A 14,264-nucleotide genomic window follows, 5' to 3' on the forward strand; every position below is an offset into this window, starting at 1 on the left:
CCGTGTCATAATGTCAATAATTGGCTCAAACGGCCGCTTGACCTGAGTCATTATCTCCTCTTTTGGATTTTTAGGTCCCTTAAAATCCATTTCTGTATATTTCTTTGCTTACATGCTTCAGGAGTCTGTGATTTTACCAGTGTGGATACCAGCACTTAGACCATGGCCCTTCTGTCATGTAGTAGCTTGTTAGAGGGTTCCCATGGCTAGAACCTTCTATCCTCCCTGCTTTGGACCCCCGCCTCCCCCCAACCTCTCCTGCCAGTGGCCTTGATAGAAGCCTCTCTAAACTCGGCAAAGCTGATCTTTGGACAGCAGCCTCCACCCAGGGCCGTACTCCAAGCTCATCCCAGCTCAGTATGACTTTCTAGAGCTGGTGATCCAACCATGCATGTTTCCATATCATGCAGCATCAGAGAAGTTCCTTTCTGTACCTAGATCTTCTTTCTCTAAAGATTTGGACCCTAGGAATTTGAATTCCTAGCCATTGAGAGCAGTACAAAGCCCAGCTTCTTGCTTCTGCCATCCCCTAATTTCTGAACCCAAAGATCAAGACAAGTTAGACTTGACCCATCTTATCCTGAGGTGGCACAGTGGATATAGTACCAGGCCTGCAGGCTGGAAGACTCATCTTCCTGAGTTCAAATCTGGCCCCAGATACGTACTAGCTGAGTGAACCTGAGCAAGTCACTTCACCCTGTTTGCCTCAGTTTCCTCATCTGTAAAATGATCTGGAGAAGGAAATGGCAAACCACTCCAGTGTCTTTGCCAAGAAAACCTTAAATGGGGCCACGGAGACTCAAACACGACTGAAAAACACTTGAACAGCGAATATCCCTCACCAGTTGGATTCTTGTTGATGTTTTAGGTTTTCCTAGTTTTTGAATAACACTAACCTTTGTCTACATTTGAATAACTCCATGTCCTTGGCCCTTTGGTTCTGATATACTGTGCTTATGGATTTGCATGTTGAGGGCTTCCTTTTGGAAACTTTGTCCCATCAGTGATGGGAAAATGGGAAAGCCTGGGCTGTGATGGCCTTGGTGGAACTGGCGTGGCTGTAAAGGAAAGCTATCATACCAGTGCCACTGGGTTGACGACCCTAGTACTGGATGGTGCTAAGACTTTGGCAGGGGGGAAATTCTCAATTATACATTGTGGTATCAAGTCTACAAAATGAATAGGACAAAAAAGTCCCGTGTTTCAGAATTGTGGGGCCTTGGAAAAGCATCGCTTGATCCTCAAGAATTTGCCACCCTGGTTTTTTCTGATATTTCAGGTATCCTTCGAATTGTCCAGTGTAAATTCAGACTGCCCCTGAAATTAATATGCTTGCCCCATCAGCCTTCCAAAATAGCAAGTCACAAACTCACGATTGATACGAACAAGCCTCCTATCAGTCTTCTCAGCCTCTTCCCAGGTAGGCCTTTGGAAGCTGTGTGTGTGTGTGTGTGTGTGTGTGTGTGTAACATCAGAAATGTTAGGCATTTAAAATGGACTCCTTTCATTGGTGAGTAATGATAGGGTAATTATAAGATAATCACCAAGTCAGCACAGAAGAATTTCTCAAGGATTCCCCCTGCCCCCCTTCATTTTGCCTGGTCAAAAGTGTAGCTTATATCAACAAAGTAATAACAGGTAGCTTTTAAGTTTAATTCAAAATATTTTAATGATTATTTTGCTTCACCACTCAAAAATGAAAACATCAAATGTGTCTTTAGAGATGGAAGGCTTGCTTCACCTGGAATGTAAATATTTATTCTTCATCTTTATTGTAGGAACATAAAATAAGCCCCCTTTCTAAGTATACCCTTATGCCCCAGGTGAGTAATCCTAGAAATAGGTTTTCTTGGGCGTGCTGATGCTTCCAGCATCTGGAACAGGAACATGTTTGTTCCTTGGCCGCCGAAGACCGGTACAACTCTGGGATGCCCAGTGTAGCTTTGTGAGGACGAGGGGGTCTGTGGCAGAGCCCACGAGGTGCTCACTCTTCTTTCCCATCAACTCAGCACAGCTAGTCCTTGGGCAGCTTTGGCTGAGTGACAAGGATCTGTAACAGCCCCTCATTCTTAAGCCACCACACATATCTGCTTTTTGGGGGATAGTGTGGAATTTTGAAAAAAAAAAGTCTGCTGATTTCATCAACCTTCATATGCCCCCTTAATAAACTCAGCTTTGCTACCTCTGAGATGCAGCCTCATCTTGGCCTTTTTGGGTAGGATTCAAAATACAAAGTATACTTCCTACGAGGTGTTAGAAATATTGTGGTAAGTCAAGATTTGTGTAATTAACTACTTAAGAGTACTTAAACTTTAGTTTTGATTGTTTTGCAAGGTGTTTTCATAGCTCTTATTTTTTTTTAATACGTTAGCTTACAAATGTCTCCAGACTCGGCACCTTCCATAAAGAATGTTTAATTTTGCATCTTTGGTTTCTTTTGGGGGAAAGAGGAGGTGTTTGTGTTTGCATGATTTACTTTTCGAAGCTTTGTTTACTTTCTTTTTGGAGAACTGGAGCCAAATTGGGACTTTTCACCAAAGGCAGGTCTGTGGAATTAATTTGAAAGTTGGAGTGATGGCTGTCTTCTGTATTCATCATCTGTCCCTTGTACAGCCAGTCACTGTTTTCCCCTGGAAGTAGAGTTGGAAATTGAGTTGAATAAGATGTTGGAATTTCCTGGATGCTCAGATGATTCGCGTTGGCCACGTGTCTTGTTCCTGGGGGTTTGATAATTATATTTTGAAGTGATGAGGTCCAGTGGATGGTTGACTCAAAATGCCCGTCCTTGAAGAGGGAGGTAACGGTGTAAGATAAGCTCTGTCTTTCAAGTGAGCAGACCTGATGTTAAGGAAAGCTTTAATGACTCATTGTTTTCTGAGGGATAGAATTAGAAAGCATTCCAGGTCAAACTGAGGTCTCTTGGCTGCTTAGTCAGTGTGTAAACTGGAGAAATCTGCCTCATTCTCCCCAGACTTGTATGTGTATGCTGCCCAGTCAACCCCTTGGGGACGGTGCTTGGTTTGATTTCTGTAGCAAACACACATGCATGTGCCTCTCCTGAGCCAAGTGTCAGTCAAGACCCCTGAAGTTTCAGTATTTATGGGGCCGTAGCTTCTTAGAGTATACGACTGTGAAAAAAATCCAGTGTGCCAACTTCTCAGAGGTTAGACTTTTCATTGGAACAGGCTACCCCAGGGACAGAGGTCCTGAGCAGAAAGATCCTTGCTGTAGAGGTCTTGGGATTCTCTTTAGGTGAATCCAAAGTGATCCGGTAAATTCCCCTGTGCTATTCAATGGCCTAGTTAGGGCAACAGTGACTGATGAATTTCTTGGTGTAGTCTAACTTGAAATGTGTTTAGAAAGTTAAATTAAACAAATTAAGCAATGTTAAGGAGGTTGAGGCTTTCCCACTTTCTAGAGAAAGACAAAAGCCTGAGAAATGATTTAACTTTATATTATTTTAATGTCTGGAAGCTCTTTTCTGAGAGTTCTCGGCATATCAATTATGAAGGGATTTATTTTCATATTTAAAACGGATGAACAAAGAATTAGAAATATCACACCAAATATTTACCTGGTCCCTATAAAAACTGGAGCTCACCATGGTCTTTCTTTCAGTGTTTACATGAATGGATATTGAAGTTGGTTGATTTGAAAAAATATGTTTGGCCCAGTGCAATAATACCAATAAAAATCACCCAATTAAAAGTTCTAAAAATTTCAGTTGAGTACAAGGTGTATTTAACTTGATATCTCCTTAGTTCCTGCTGATGGGCAGAGACTTTTGTCTCCAGAGCCTTAAGGCCAGCATCTCTGGTTCCTGCCTAAGGTCAGATGCCTGTTCCTAAGGATAGTCTTTCTCAGCCATGAGGATAAAGACAACTTTAGTCAACCTGATTTAGCCAGAAGATGTTAGAGTAGTGAGATCAGTAGAAGGGTACCTTCTCAAAGAAATTCAATTCAATTCAACATGCACTTATTATGTGCCACTATTTATTATGTATTACAACTGTGTGCTGGGGATTACAACTATACTGGGGATGGGAATAAGGAGAAAAAAAGGACACAATTCTTGTCCTCAAGGAGCTTGCATTCTACTGGAAACTAGAAATTAGAATGGCCAACCACTAATATAGGAGTAGGGATTCATAGACCACCCACAAGAAGGCCAGCTCGGGTAACTGAGCTTTCCTGAGAAGGTAGCAGAAGACTAGGCAGTTTTTCCTATTTTGACTTGGATTTCGCCAGCATTGAAATGCTTCTCTGTGCCCTCTTTCCCTTTTAGGCTTTGCTAATCAGTCTGATGATGACCAGGTGAACATGCTTGGATTTCGCTTCATAACCGGCTCCCAAGTTACCGTCCTGGCCTCCAAGACCTCCCGTGAGTGAGCTGAATTGCCGTTGCTATTTGAGTCTGACAAAGGAAGTGTCTGAGTCTTGACCTGTTTTGTGGATGATTGGTGGCAAAGGGTGGTCTGGAGGAGGGAGCATGGCGTCCCAGAAGAGGTGGTGACTCTGGAACCAGGTGCCATGGGGTCACATCCTGAATCTGTTGTTGACTTTGTGTGTGACCTTGGCAAGACAACTGACCTGTTTCCTTGTCTTTACAAGGAAAGTGGAGATAGGCAGAATGCCCCTCCTGGTCACCCCCACCCCCCCAATCGATGTCTCCTCCAAGTGGAATGGAATTGGAAGCTCCTTGAATTCAGGGATTCTTGTTGCTTTTGCATCTTTATCCTGAGCTCTTGGTACCTAGTTAGTGCTTAATAAATGCTCATTTATTCATTCATCTCTAGTGTCTCTTCCAGCTCTGAATCCACTAGAGAGTGAGTGGGAGAACCTCTGCTAGAGCCCAATCCCTGTCGAGCTGAAAGGTGGGGAAAATGGGTCCTAGCATTCAGTGACTTTCAGGAGTTTCAGGCCCTCAGAGGGGCCATATTCTGTCGTGTCTCATCTAACTGTTGAGGCTATACATGGTTTCCAGAAAAGACTTGCTGGGATCCAGAGGAGCTTGGTGAATGCTGCCTTGGCTCAATTCCTTCCATGGCTCTTCCTTCCCTGGGTGCTTCCTTGTTTCCTGCCATTTTCTTGTTCTTTGGGATGAAGGGGGTCCTATGCTCCCACTAAATGTTCTGTTGAAAACTTTTGAAAAAATGGAGCAAGGTTGGTTTCTGATCCTATCTGCATGCTTCATTTCACTTGGCAATGCTTTATACAAGCTTTACCTAAGAGTGGAGAAAACAAAGAGAAAAATAGTTTGTACATTGTACAGGTGGAAATTATTTTACTGAATTACATGTATTATTTCATTTTAGTGAGATAAAGGCAAATTAAAATAATTTGTAGGACATTTGTTTTCCGTGGACATTGTCTGCATTGGACTAACCATCTGGATATTTGGAACATTCAGATGATTGACTAAACTTTTAATTTTTCCCCCTATATGTTTAGAATACCTCAGTAGAACTTTAGTGTAGATCAAGCTGAAGGATGAGAAAGCATCCCTTTTTGAAAAAAAGCAACTTTGCCTCTATATACTCACCTAATCCAAGAGTGCAGTCCTAATCTTCTTCCATGCTTCAGGCCTGGCATTATTTCTTTGATGCAAATTTTTAAAAGATGTCATATACTGTATGTGGGCCGCTGGAAGTGAGCAGCTAGGTGGTGCAGTGGATAGAGTGCCAGACCTGGAGTCAGGAAAACTCATCTTCCTGAGTTCAAATTCAGCCTCAGACACTAGCCATGTGACCCTGGTCAAGTCACTTAACCCTCTTTGCCTCAGTATCCTCATCTGTAAAATGAGCTGGAGAAGGAAATGGCAAACCACTCTAGTATCTCTGCCAAGAAAACACCAACTGGGGTCACGAAGAGTCAGACACAATTGAAAAATGACCCAGCAACAATAAGGGGCCATAGGCAATGAGGTTGGCTTGGGTTTTCTGTTGATCAGTTTCTGTCTCTTCCTCTAAGACTAAAATTGAGTTTTACAGAAACTTTCTAATAGACCCATTTCTGCCTCATGAAGAGTCCTTCCTTTGAACTCTAGAATATCAATCCAGAAGGACTCAAAATATGCAAAGAAAGCAGGATCTTTTACACAAGTAACATTCAAGTCCTTTGTAAGTCATAGGAAGTTGACTGTGAAGCTTGGTGCCTGGGGTTGGTGGATCCTTACAAGTCATCTGCATCTAAAATCATGCTTGATATTTAGGCCAAGCTACGAGGGAGACATGTGGCAATTTTGGTTGAGTTTCCTGATTCGCTGTGGACTAGACCAAAGCCGCCAAGTGGTAACACCGTGCAGCTTTTTGTCTGAGGTATCATATCATTAAGGGAGCCGAATAGCTTTTCATTGCCAGCAAGTGATAGACTTTCTAATTTAATTGGAGTTTCTTACATGAATGTGAAAAAAGAGAGAGAGAAAAGCGTTGAGATCATGTCTTTCAGCCAACAGGCTGCTTTAGCCAAACTCCTCAGTCCCCGTGTGTTATTCCCAAGTTGAAGATGCAAAGCCTGGCCTCAGCATCCTCCAGCTCCCCAAACTTGGCTACTCCCTGTAGTTTCTAAAATAAAAAACAACCTTGTCAGCCTGGCGTTGAAGGGTGGCAAACTATGTCTCCATTGTTATCCCTCTTTACCCCCCTTTCTGTGTTCTGCAGTTCGGCTAAACCGGGCCTGTGGTTATTCCCCAAACTCTTCCCACTAGGCCATCTCCCATCCTGGGAGTAGACATCTCAAGAATCCTAACTGTATCCTTCATAGGATACCTACCTCTGAGTAGAGAAGGCTGGAGGTTGTACTTGTAGAGACAGCTTGTGGTGGTGGAAAGAATGTAGGGCCTGGAGTGCAGAGACCTTGGTTCGAATCTGGCCTCGGGGAGTCACGGTGTCTCAGAGACTTGGTTTCCGTATCCCTAAAGTGGGGAGAAAGATGGCTGGTGGGCCTCCCTTTAGAGGGATTGGTTTAAGGCTTAAGTTATGTTTGTAGAGTGCTTTGTAAACAATAAACCAGTGGATGAATGCCAAATATCATTGTCATTATTGTTACTCATCATAATTCTAATGTCGAGAAACAGTCATGAGACGAAACAATTTATTTGTCCGATGGTAAAGAGGAAAGGTTAATTTGTAGCCTTTGTCCGTTTCTACCTGGGACGTCAGGAAGGAAGGAATCAAGCGCTGACTTACGGCGTTTATAGACTCGGTGTCAGGCGCAGGGCCGTAGGATCTCATTGGATCCTTACAACAGCACACGGAGGTGGGTACTTTATCCCCATTTTACACTGGAGGAGTCTGAAGTCAAAGAGGTAAGTGACTTGTCCAGGATGGGGGAGAAAACCAAGGACAGGGAGATGGCCATGCCGTGGAGAGCCTTGGACATCCAACAGAGGAGGTGATACTTGGGCCTCAAGGGACAAGAATTCACTGGAGCTGGTTGAATCGAGGGTGACAGGGCCAGACCTACTTCTGCTTTGGGAAGATCACTTTGACAGCTGAATGGGAGGTTGAATGGAGTGAAGGAGAGACTGGAGGCAGGGAGACCAGTGTGGGGGGTGGGCAGTCACCGGGGCAAAAGGGCCTGAGCCTAGGGGTGGCCGAGAGAGGGAAGAGAAGGGGACGAGATAGACGCACGGGACGCTGTGGAGCAGAAATGGCCAGAAAACGGGGTGAGGAGTGTGGTAGTTATGTATGTTGTATGTATATGTGATGTGTGTGGCACATGTGTGTATATTCATGTGTGTGGTGTGTGTATGTGTGTGTGGTGCATGTGTATGTGTGGCGCATGTGTGTGCGTGTATGGTGTGTGTGTGTATGTGTGTGTGTGTGTGTGTGTGTGTGTGTGTGTTTGAAGCTCTCTTGGGCAAAAGAGGAAAGTCTGAGAAATGGGAGGCCTGTCAGGGTCTGGTGGTGACAGGTGGGCAGGGTGAATGACGAGACAGGAAAGGTGGCACCATTCAGTTCTAATTTGGCTTCCATTTTCTCTGCCAATGAGGATGATTATGGGAGTGGAGAGAATGCAAACGGCCAGGAAGGAGCTGATCGCCCAGATCAATGAGCTCCTCGCCACTCTGGGTGCGTCAGGCCACCAGGCCCCGATCAGTCTCCTTCCAGGGTGATGGGGCCATTGGGGCCCCAGGAATGACCGTTGGAAGCACATGGATGATGGGAGCAGGGCTGCTGGGCACATACTGGGGCTTCCTCAGAGGGGAAGGCTCATGAAATTGAAGAAGATTTTATGGAAGGCATGGGTAGTCAGCATCTAGAGAAGAGGAGAGGCTGTGATGATTCCAAAGAACTATGCTCGGCCCTTGAAGAATGGCCCCGACACACTGGAAGACCCTCACTGCCTCTCATGCTGTGCACGGTGACTCGGCGGGTAGATTGGTGGATGCTCCATGGAGAACTGACCCAACCTTGCCTAGCCCTAGTGTAGAGAGGGTGACAGTGTGCAGTCGGGCTGGAAAAGCTGTGGAGGGTCATGAGTGGCAGGAGCAGGAAGGACTTCCTTTGTCAGGCAGGAGTGAAGTATGGGTGGTTTGGGGAAGGGGAGGGCTGCTGTTTAGAGCACTCTGGAGCAAGGGGGATTAGCTGTCCAGCGAAGGGTTCGGTGGCCTGAGGGAGATGCAATGTGCTTTTCTTTTAATATATATATAACAATAATTATTGCTTTATGTGAATAGTATATGAGGGTTTTTATGTTAAGATTGTGGTAGTGAGAATGGAAAGTGGATTTTGTTGGGATACAGGTGCTATGAAGCGTTGAATGATTCAGCGAGGAGGCAAGGGAAATGGGGCTGTTAGATCTCATTCTGAATATTCGTTTCTGAGTAATGAGAGTGGTGCTAGCCCTGGCAGAGAGAGGGAAGGCCGGAGGAGGGAGTAGTTGTTGTCGTTGTTTAGAGATGACGAGTTCAGTTTTGGGCCTTTGGGCTTGAGCTGCCGCGCGGACATCTGGGCAGAGGTGTGCGGTAGGTATGTGCAGTAGGTGTGGCTAACTTCATCAGGAGCAGGTCATGCCAAGGGTGCTGGGCTGGAAGACCAGGAGATGCATTTGACGTGGTTTACATAGACTTGAACAAAACATTGTATGGCATCTTCCACGTTCTCATCCCTTGCCCCTCAGTATCCCCAGTGGCTCCCTATTACCTTCAGGATCAAATGTAAAATCCTCTGTTTGGCATTTAAAGCCCTTTTCCTCCTTTTTCTGCCTTCATCCATTTGACTCCTCCATGCACTGTGCATTATAGTGACCATGGCCTACTAGCTGCTCCTCACACGTGACACGCTATCTCCTTGTTCTGTACATTCAGGCTGGCTGTTGCCTATTCCTGGAAGGCTCTCTGACCGCACCTCATCCTCTTAGCTTTCCTGGCTTCCTTCAGGACTCAGCTGGAAGGTTTTACCTTTCGCAAGAGGCCCTCCCAGTCCTTCCAGCTGCTTGTGTCTTTCCCCTGAATGTATTCTCCACTGTGTATGCCATGTACCTCATTGCATGTTGTCTCTCCCATGAGAATGTGGGCTCCTGGAGGAGAGGAGCCATGGTTTTGCCTTTGTGACCCGGGCCTTAGGACAGCACCTGTCATGTAGTAAACTCTCAATTCTTGTTGACTGACTGATGAGAGATATGGGCTAGAGGTTGTTATATTTAGGTGGGTTGGGAATTGGTTAAATTAATTAAAGAAGAAGTCACCTTGGAGGGGCAGGTGGAGTATATCCTGGGAATGGAGGGTAGCCATGCAGGGATGTCTGGAGTGGGTGGTCTCATGTATCTTCCTCTGCTCTCTTCTTTTTGTTGTCTTTAAAAATGATTTGGGTGAAGGCACAGGTGGTGTGCTGATCCAACGTGCTGATGACCTGAACCTTGGGAATGTGGAATGACAAAGTCAGCAGGTCTCCAGGGGCCACAAAGCTGACTTGAAGGTTGTAAAATGAAGTTTAATGGACAACAGTGTGAAATCCTGTTCTCTGATTTAAGAAATGCAGAGTTGGGCAGGGACACACACTCTACCATTTGCATGAAAAGGATCTAGGGATGTTAGTGGACTTCCCGCCCAACATGAGTATGACTTAGTCAAAGAGTAAAAACAATGTGGAGAGGCGTAGCGTCTAGAACAAGGGTGATGCCAGCCCTCCTGCCCGCAGCCTCATTGGACCACATCTGCTGGATCGTGTTCAGTTTGGGTGCCGTATTTTAGGAATGACCTTGACAAATTGGATCTTCTCCTGAGTTGGGCCACTGGAGCCTCAAGGCTGTTCTAGAGAAGGGCCATTTGAAGTAATCTGTGATGTTAATTTAAGCCTGCAGAGGAGTAGACTTCCCAGGCTTCGTTTGCTGTCTTTGAGCTGAGGAATAATGAACATAGATAGTATTTACATTTGACCTGGCACCAGTGAAGAGAGTGAAATGAAGAACGATTGCACTGGTGGGTGTGGTGAATAGTGTAGAACAAGATGGCGGCTATGGGAATGGAAAGGAACACGGGAGAGTAAGAGGAAAAGTCACTAGACCTTGGTGACCATTTTAACAATTTGCTGAAAACTACCACGGATGGCAGTGAACAGTCAATGCAGGCCCCTGCCCCCTTCGGATGAGCGTTTTACTCCATTTTGACAAGTACCATTAGGTGCTGGGTTTGGGAAGTCTGCACATTTAATGGCACATTTTACGGAGAGGCAAACATATTTAGAGGTTAGAATATACTTGTCAAGAGGATGCATTTCCTTCCGTTTCTCAAATTTAATTAATTCATTTAACCAATATTCACTGAGTGCCTGGAATGTAGGAGGTGCTGTGTTAGGCCCCCAGGGGATACAGGCATTACTGGGAAAAGATCATCCCTCCCCATTCTCCCAGTGAGAATCTAATATAAGTGGTCCTACCCTGTCAGCTCTGTGCCCTGTAAGGGGAGCAGGACTTTGAGGGGATGGCACTTTGTTGTGACCGTGACTTGATGAAAGAGCAGCAGCGGCTATTTCAAAGGCTCATTCACTCAACAAATATTTGTCTTGGGCCTGCGCATTCCAAGCACTGGATCTCTGCTCTGCTTGTTCTAATACTCCTAAGGGCTGACCTTTATATAGGGCTTTATTTGTGGGTGTTGTTCAGTCCTTTCAGTCACATTGGACTCTTTGTGACCCTGTTTGGGGTTTGCAGTTTTCTTCTCCAGCTCATTTTACAGATGAGAAAACTGAGGCAAACAGAGTTAAGTGACTTGCCCAGGGTCACACAGCTGGTAAGTATCTGAGGCTAGATTTGAACTCGGGAAGTTGAGTCTTCCTGACTCCAGGCCTGGCCGTGCTCCCTAGCTGTCCATACAGCACTTTAAAGGTATATGCAAAACTCTTTACACGTATTCTCTCATTTGACCCTTACAATAGCTCTGGGAGGTAGGTGCTATTATCATCCCCATTTTACAGTTGGGGAAACTGAGGCAGACTTTTTATTTTAAAATGACTTACCCAGGGTCACACAGCTAGTGTCTGAGGCCAGAATTTTAGGTCTTCCTGACTGAGTCCCAAACTATCCCCTGTGCCCCCTGACTGCTCCGTGCTGGTGTGATGAGGCAGGGAGGGTTGCTTTCCTCACCTTTTGTTCCCCTCTCTCTGATAAATGGACATGTGTTTGTATGCTCTCTGTCCTTACTCTCGAGCTCCACCTTCTAAATTAATACGTGCAGCCACTTTCAGGCTGTAGCTGAGTTGAGGGGAAGCATGTTGCCTGTGATCATTGGAGGTTCTATCGACCCAAAATGCCCCCAGAAGACGTTTCATTTTTTAAAATATTTCTGTGGGTCTACATCACGGCTGCTCTTACCCGGTGGGGTTCTGTCCCAAGATGCTCACTAAATGCAGCCTTCTCTGCATGACCTGGTGACTGCCCCCCTTTGGGAACCAGCTGGTGTGGTGGAGGCAGAAAACAGTCATCCAACAGCAGACATTTTTACAGAAAGTCAGTGGGAATTGGGGCAGGCTGGACAGCTTTTGCTGACTGAGTTGTATCACCCAGCCTCTCGATGTAGAGCTGATGGCTAACGGGCGCTTCTCTCTCCTCTTTTGGCGGCTGTTTCGACAGAACGCTATCGGATCCAGAGCGAGCAGTTTGAGGACCTGTGGCTCATTACCAAGGAGCTCACTCTTCGTCTTCAGGAGCATTTTGAAAAGCAGGGAGTCAAGGATTTCACTTGTTCTTTCTCGGGCTGCATTCCTCTGCAAGAATACTTTGAGCTAATTGACCAGCATTTTGAGGTACGTCTGATAATGTTGTAATCGTGATGTTTTTTACATTGTACGTGAACACACATCTACCCCAGCTCATTTTCAGCAGAGCTCTACCTTGAGTTATCTTTCCAGTAGGAATGGTGTGTCTGTGTTGATCCTTCCATGATACCCTGTCTGATTTCCCTGTGACTAGTGACCCATATTTAGGAGAAGACTAGAAGAACAAGTTGGAACTGGAGGGGTCGCTAGGTGGCGCCATAGCGCATAGAGCACTGGGCCCACAGTGAGGAAGACTCGTCTTCTTGAGTTCAAATCTGGCCTCAGACACTAGCTGTGTGACTCTGGGCAAGTCACTTAATCCTGTCTGCCTCAGTTTCCTCATCTGTAAAATGAGCTGGAGAAGGAAATGGCAAACCACCCCAGTGTCTCTACCAAGAAAATTCTAAGTGAGGTCATGAAGAGTCCGACATGACAGAAAATTGACTCAACAAAATTGGAACTGGCTTGGGCAGGTGGTCCATGTGGAGATTGCTTCAAGTCCTGGCCTTTTTAGCCCAGGGCTCTAAGCGAATGACTTGAAGTCTGTCTAGAATTTGTGGACTAAGGTTAAGGACCCCTGGACTAGAGGAAACGCGCCCAGTGTTTTTGGATAAACAGACCAGAAGTTATGTGTGGTCATTAATGCCTCAGAGCAGTCACCTTGGTGGCCTGTCCTTGTATTCCAGACAGGCTTCCAGCATTTGGAATCCTTCTTTTGGCTTTACTTTCAGAGCATAAAATACTTTCAAAAAGCAGTTGTTATGTCCTGAGGAATATGGTTTCCATTTTGGGGACTGCCTCGAATTCCTTTGGAACCATAGCTCTACCTCCGGTATCATAAAAAATCCCTTGCTCGGCATTCAAAGCTCCTCATACCCTAGCCCCCTCCTCTCTTTCCAGTCTTCCCACACCTTACGTCCCAACACATACTCTTCGGTCCAGTGGCCCTGGCCTCCTGGCTTATCCATGCACGAGACCTTCCGCTTCGCAGCCCCAGCATTCTCTGTGGCTCCCCCCACCCCGTGCCTGGAGTGTTCTCCCTCCTCATCTCTGCCCCCTCCCAACTAGAATCACATCTTCCACGGGAAGCCTTTCCCCAGCCCTCTCAATACCAGTGCCTTCCCTCTGTTCATTATTTCCTGCAGCATATGTAGATATAGACATATCTACACATCTGTATCTGTTTATCTTGTTTGTGTATATTTGTTTGTTGTTGTCGCCATTGGACCGTAAACTCCTTGAGGGCAGGAACGGTCTTTTTCCTCTTTTTGTCTCCCCAGTGCATAGCCCAATGCCTGATACATAGTAGACTCTTTATAGATGTCAATGACTAACTGATCAACATCTGGGAAGCAATGTAGGAATCAGCCTGGCTAATGCGTTTTGAGGGAAGTGAGATATAATTAAAAAAAGGAAAGAGATGAATTCTCCTGCTTGGTTTATAATTGGTTTCAAGGGCAGTTCCCAAATGAGGTTTGTCAAATGTCAGTATTATTGAACAGGATGTCTAGGCAGCCAAAGTGACTACTTTGTAATATACTTTTTTTGTGTATTTAAATCTGCGTGTGTGGAAAATCAATCATATTACCTTATGTAAATATTTTATGTATATTCAAAAAATAATTAGCTTCATTGACCTAAGTTTTTATGGCTTATGAATATATTCTGAATCTCAGAGCAATATTTGTGGTGCATGAATTAGAATCAGTTCCAAATCTCAACAAACACATTAATATTAAACCATTTGAGGTAAAATGGCCTTGGATTGAGCCTCTTCTCATATATCTTCACTTCAGTAGAAGCTCTTTGAGAGCACGGACCGTCTCCTTTTTGTCTTTTCCTGTCTGGTGCCTGGGATAGGCCTTGGCTTGTTGAAGATGGTTACTCAATGCTCTTTGGGTGATTGGCTAAATATGCACGTCTTTGGTTCCAAGGATTTGGCCAAAAGATGGCACTAAGTTAATCTCCCCAGAATCCAGTAGCTAGTATGTTTTTTAAAGACATGGT

General features: G+C 45.2%; 1 protein-coding gene across 5 annotated transcripts in view; it reads left to right on the forward strand.

Annotated features, from left to right (window-relative positions):
- Positions 1 to 14,264, forward strand: part of BBS9 (Bardet-Biedl syndrome 9) — a 364,177-nt gene that overhangs the window by 158,061 nt on the left and 191,852 nt on the right. For all 5 annotated transcript variants that reach the window (XM_027863821.1, XM_027863820.1, XM_027863818.1 and 2 more), the window contains 3 exons: positions 1,280 to 1,420; positions 4,286 to 4,381; positions 12,073 to 12,245. In XM_027863821.1, the coding sequence (XP_027719622.1) occupies positions 1,280 to 1,420; positions 4,286 to 4,381; positions 12,073 to 12,245 (410 nt within the window). The remainder of the gene's footprint in view (positions 1 to 1,279; positions 1,421 to 4,285; positions 4,382 to 12,072; positions 12,246 to 14,264) is intronic.

The sequence above is a fragment of the Vombatus ursinus genome, unplaced genomic scaffold (genome assembly GCF_900497805.2).
Source record: "Vombatus ursinus unplaced genomic scaffold, bare-nosed wombat genome assembly UNPS02014773.1, whole genome shotgun sequence".
Classification (NCBI taxonomy): Eukaryota; Metazoa; Chordata; class Mammalia; order Diprotodontia; family Vombatidae; genus Vombatus; species Vombatus ursinus.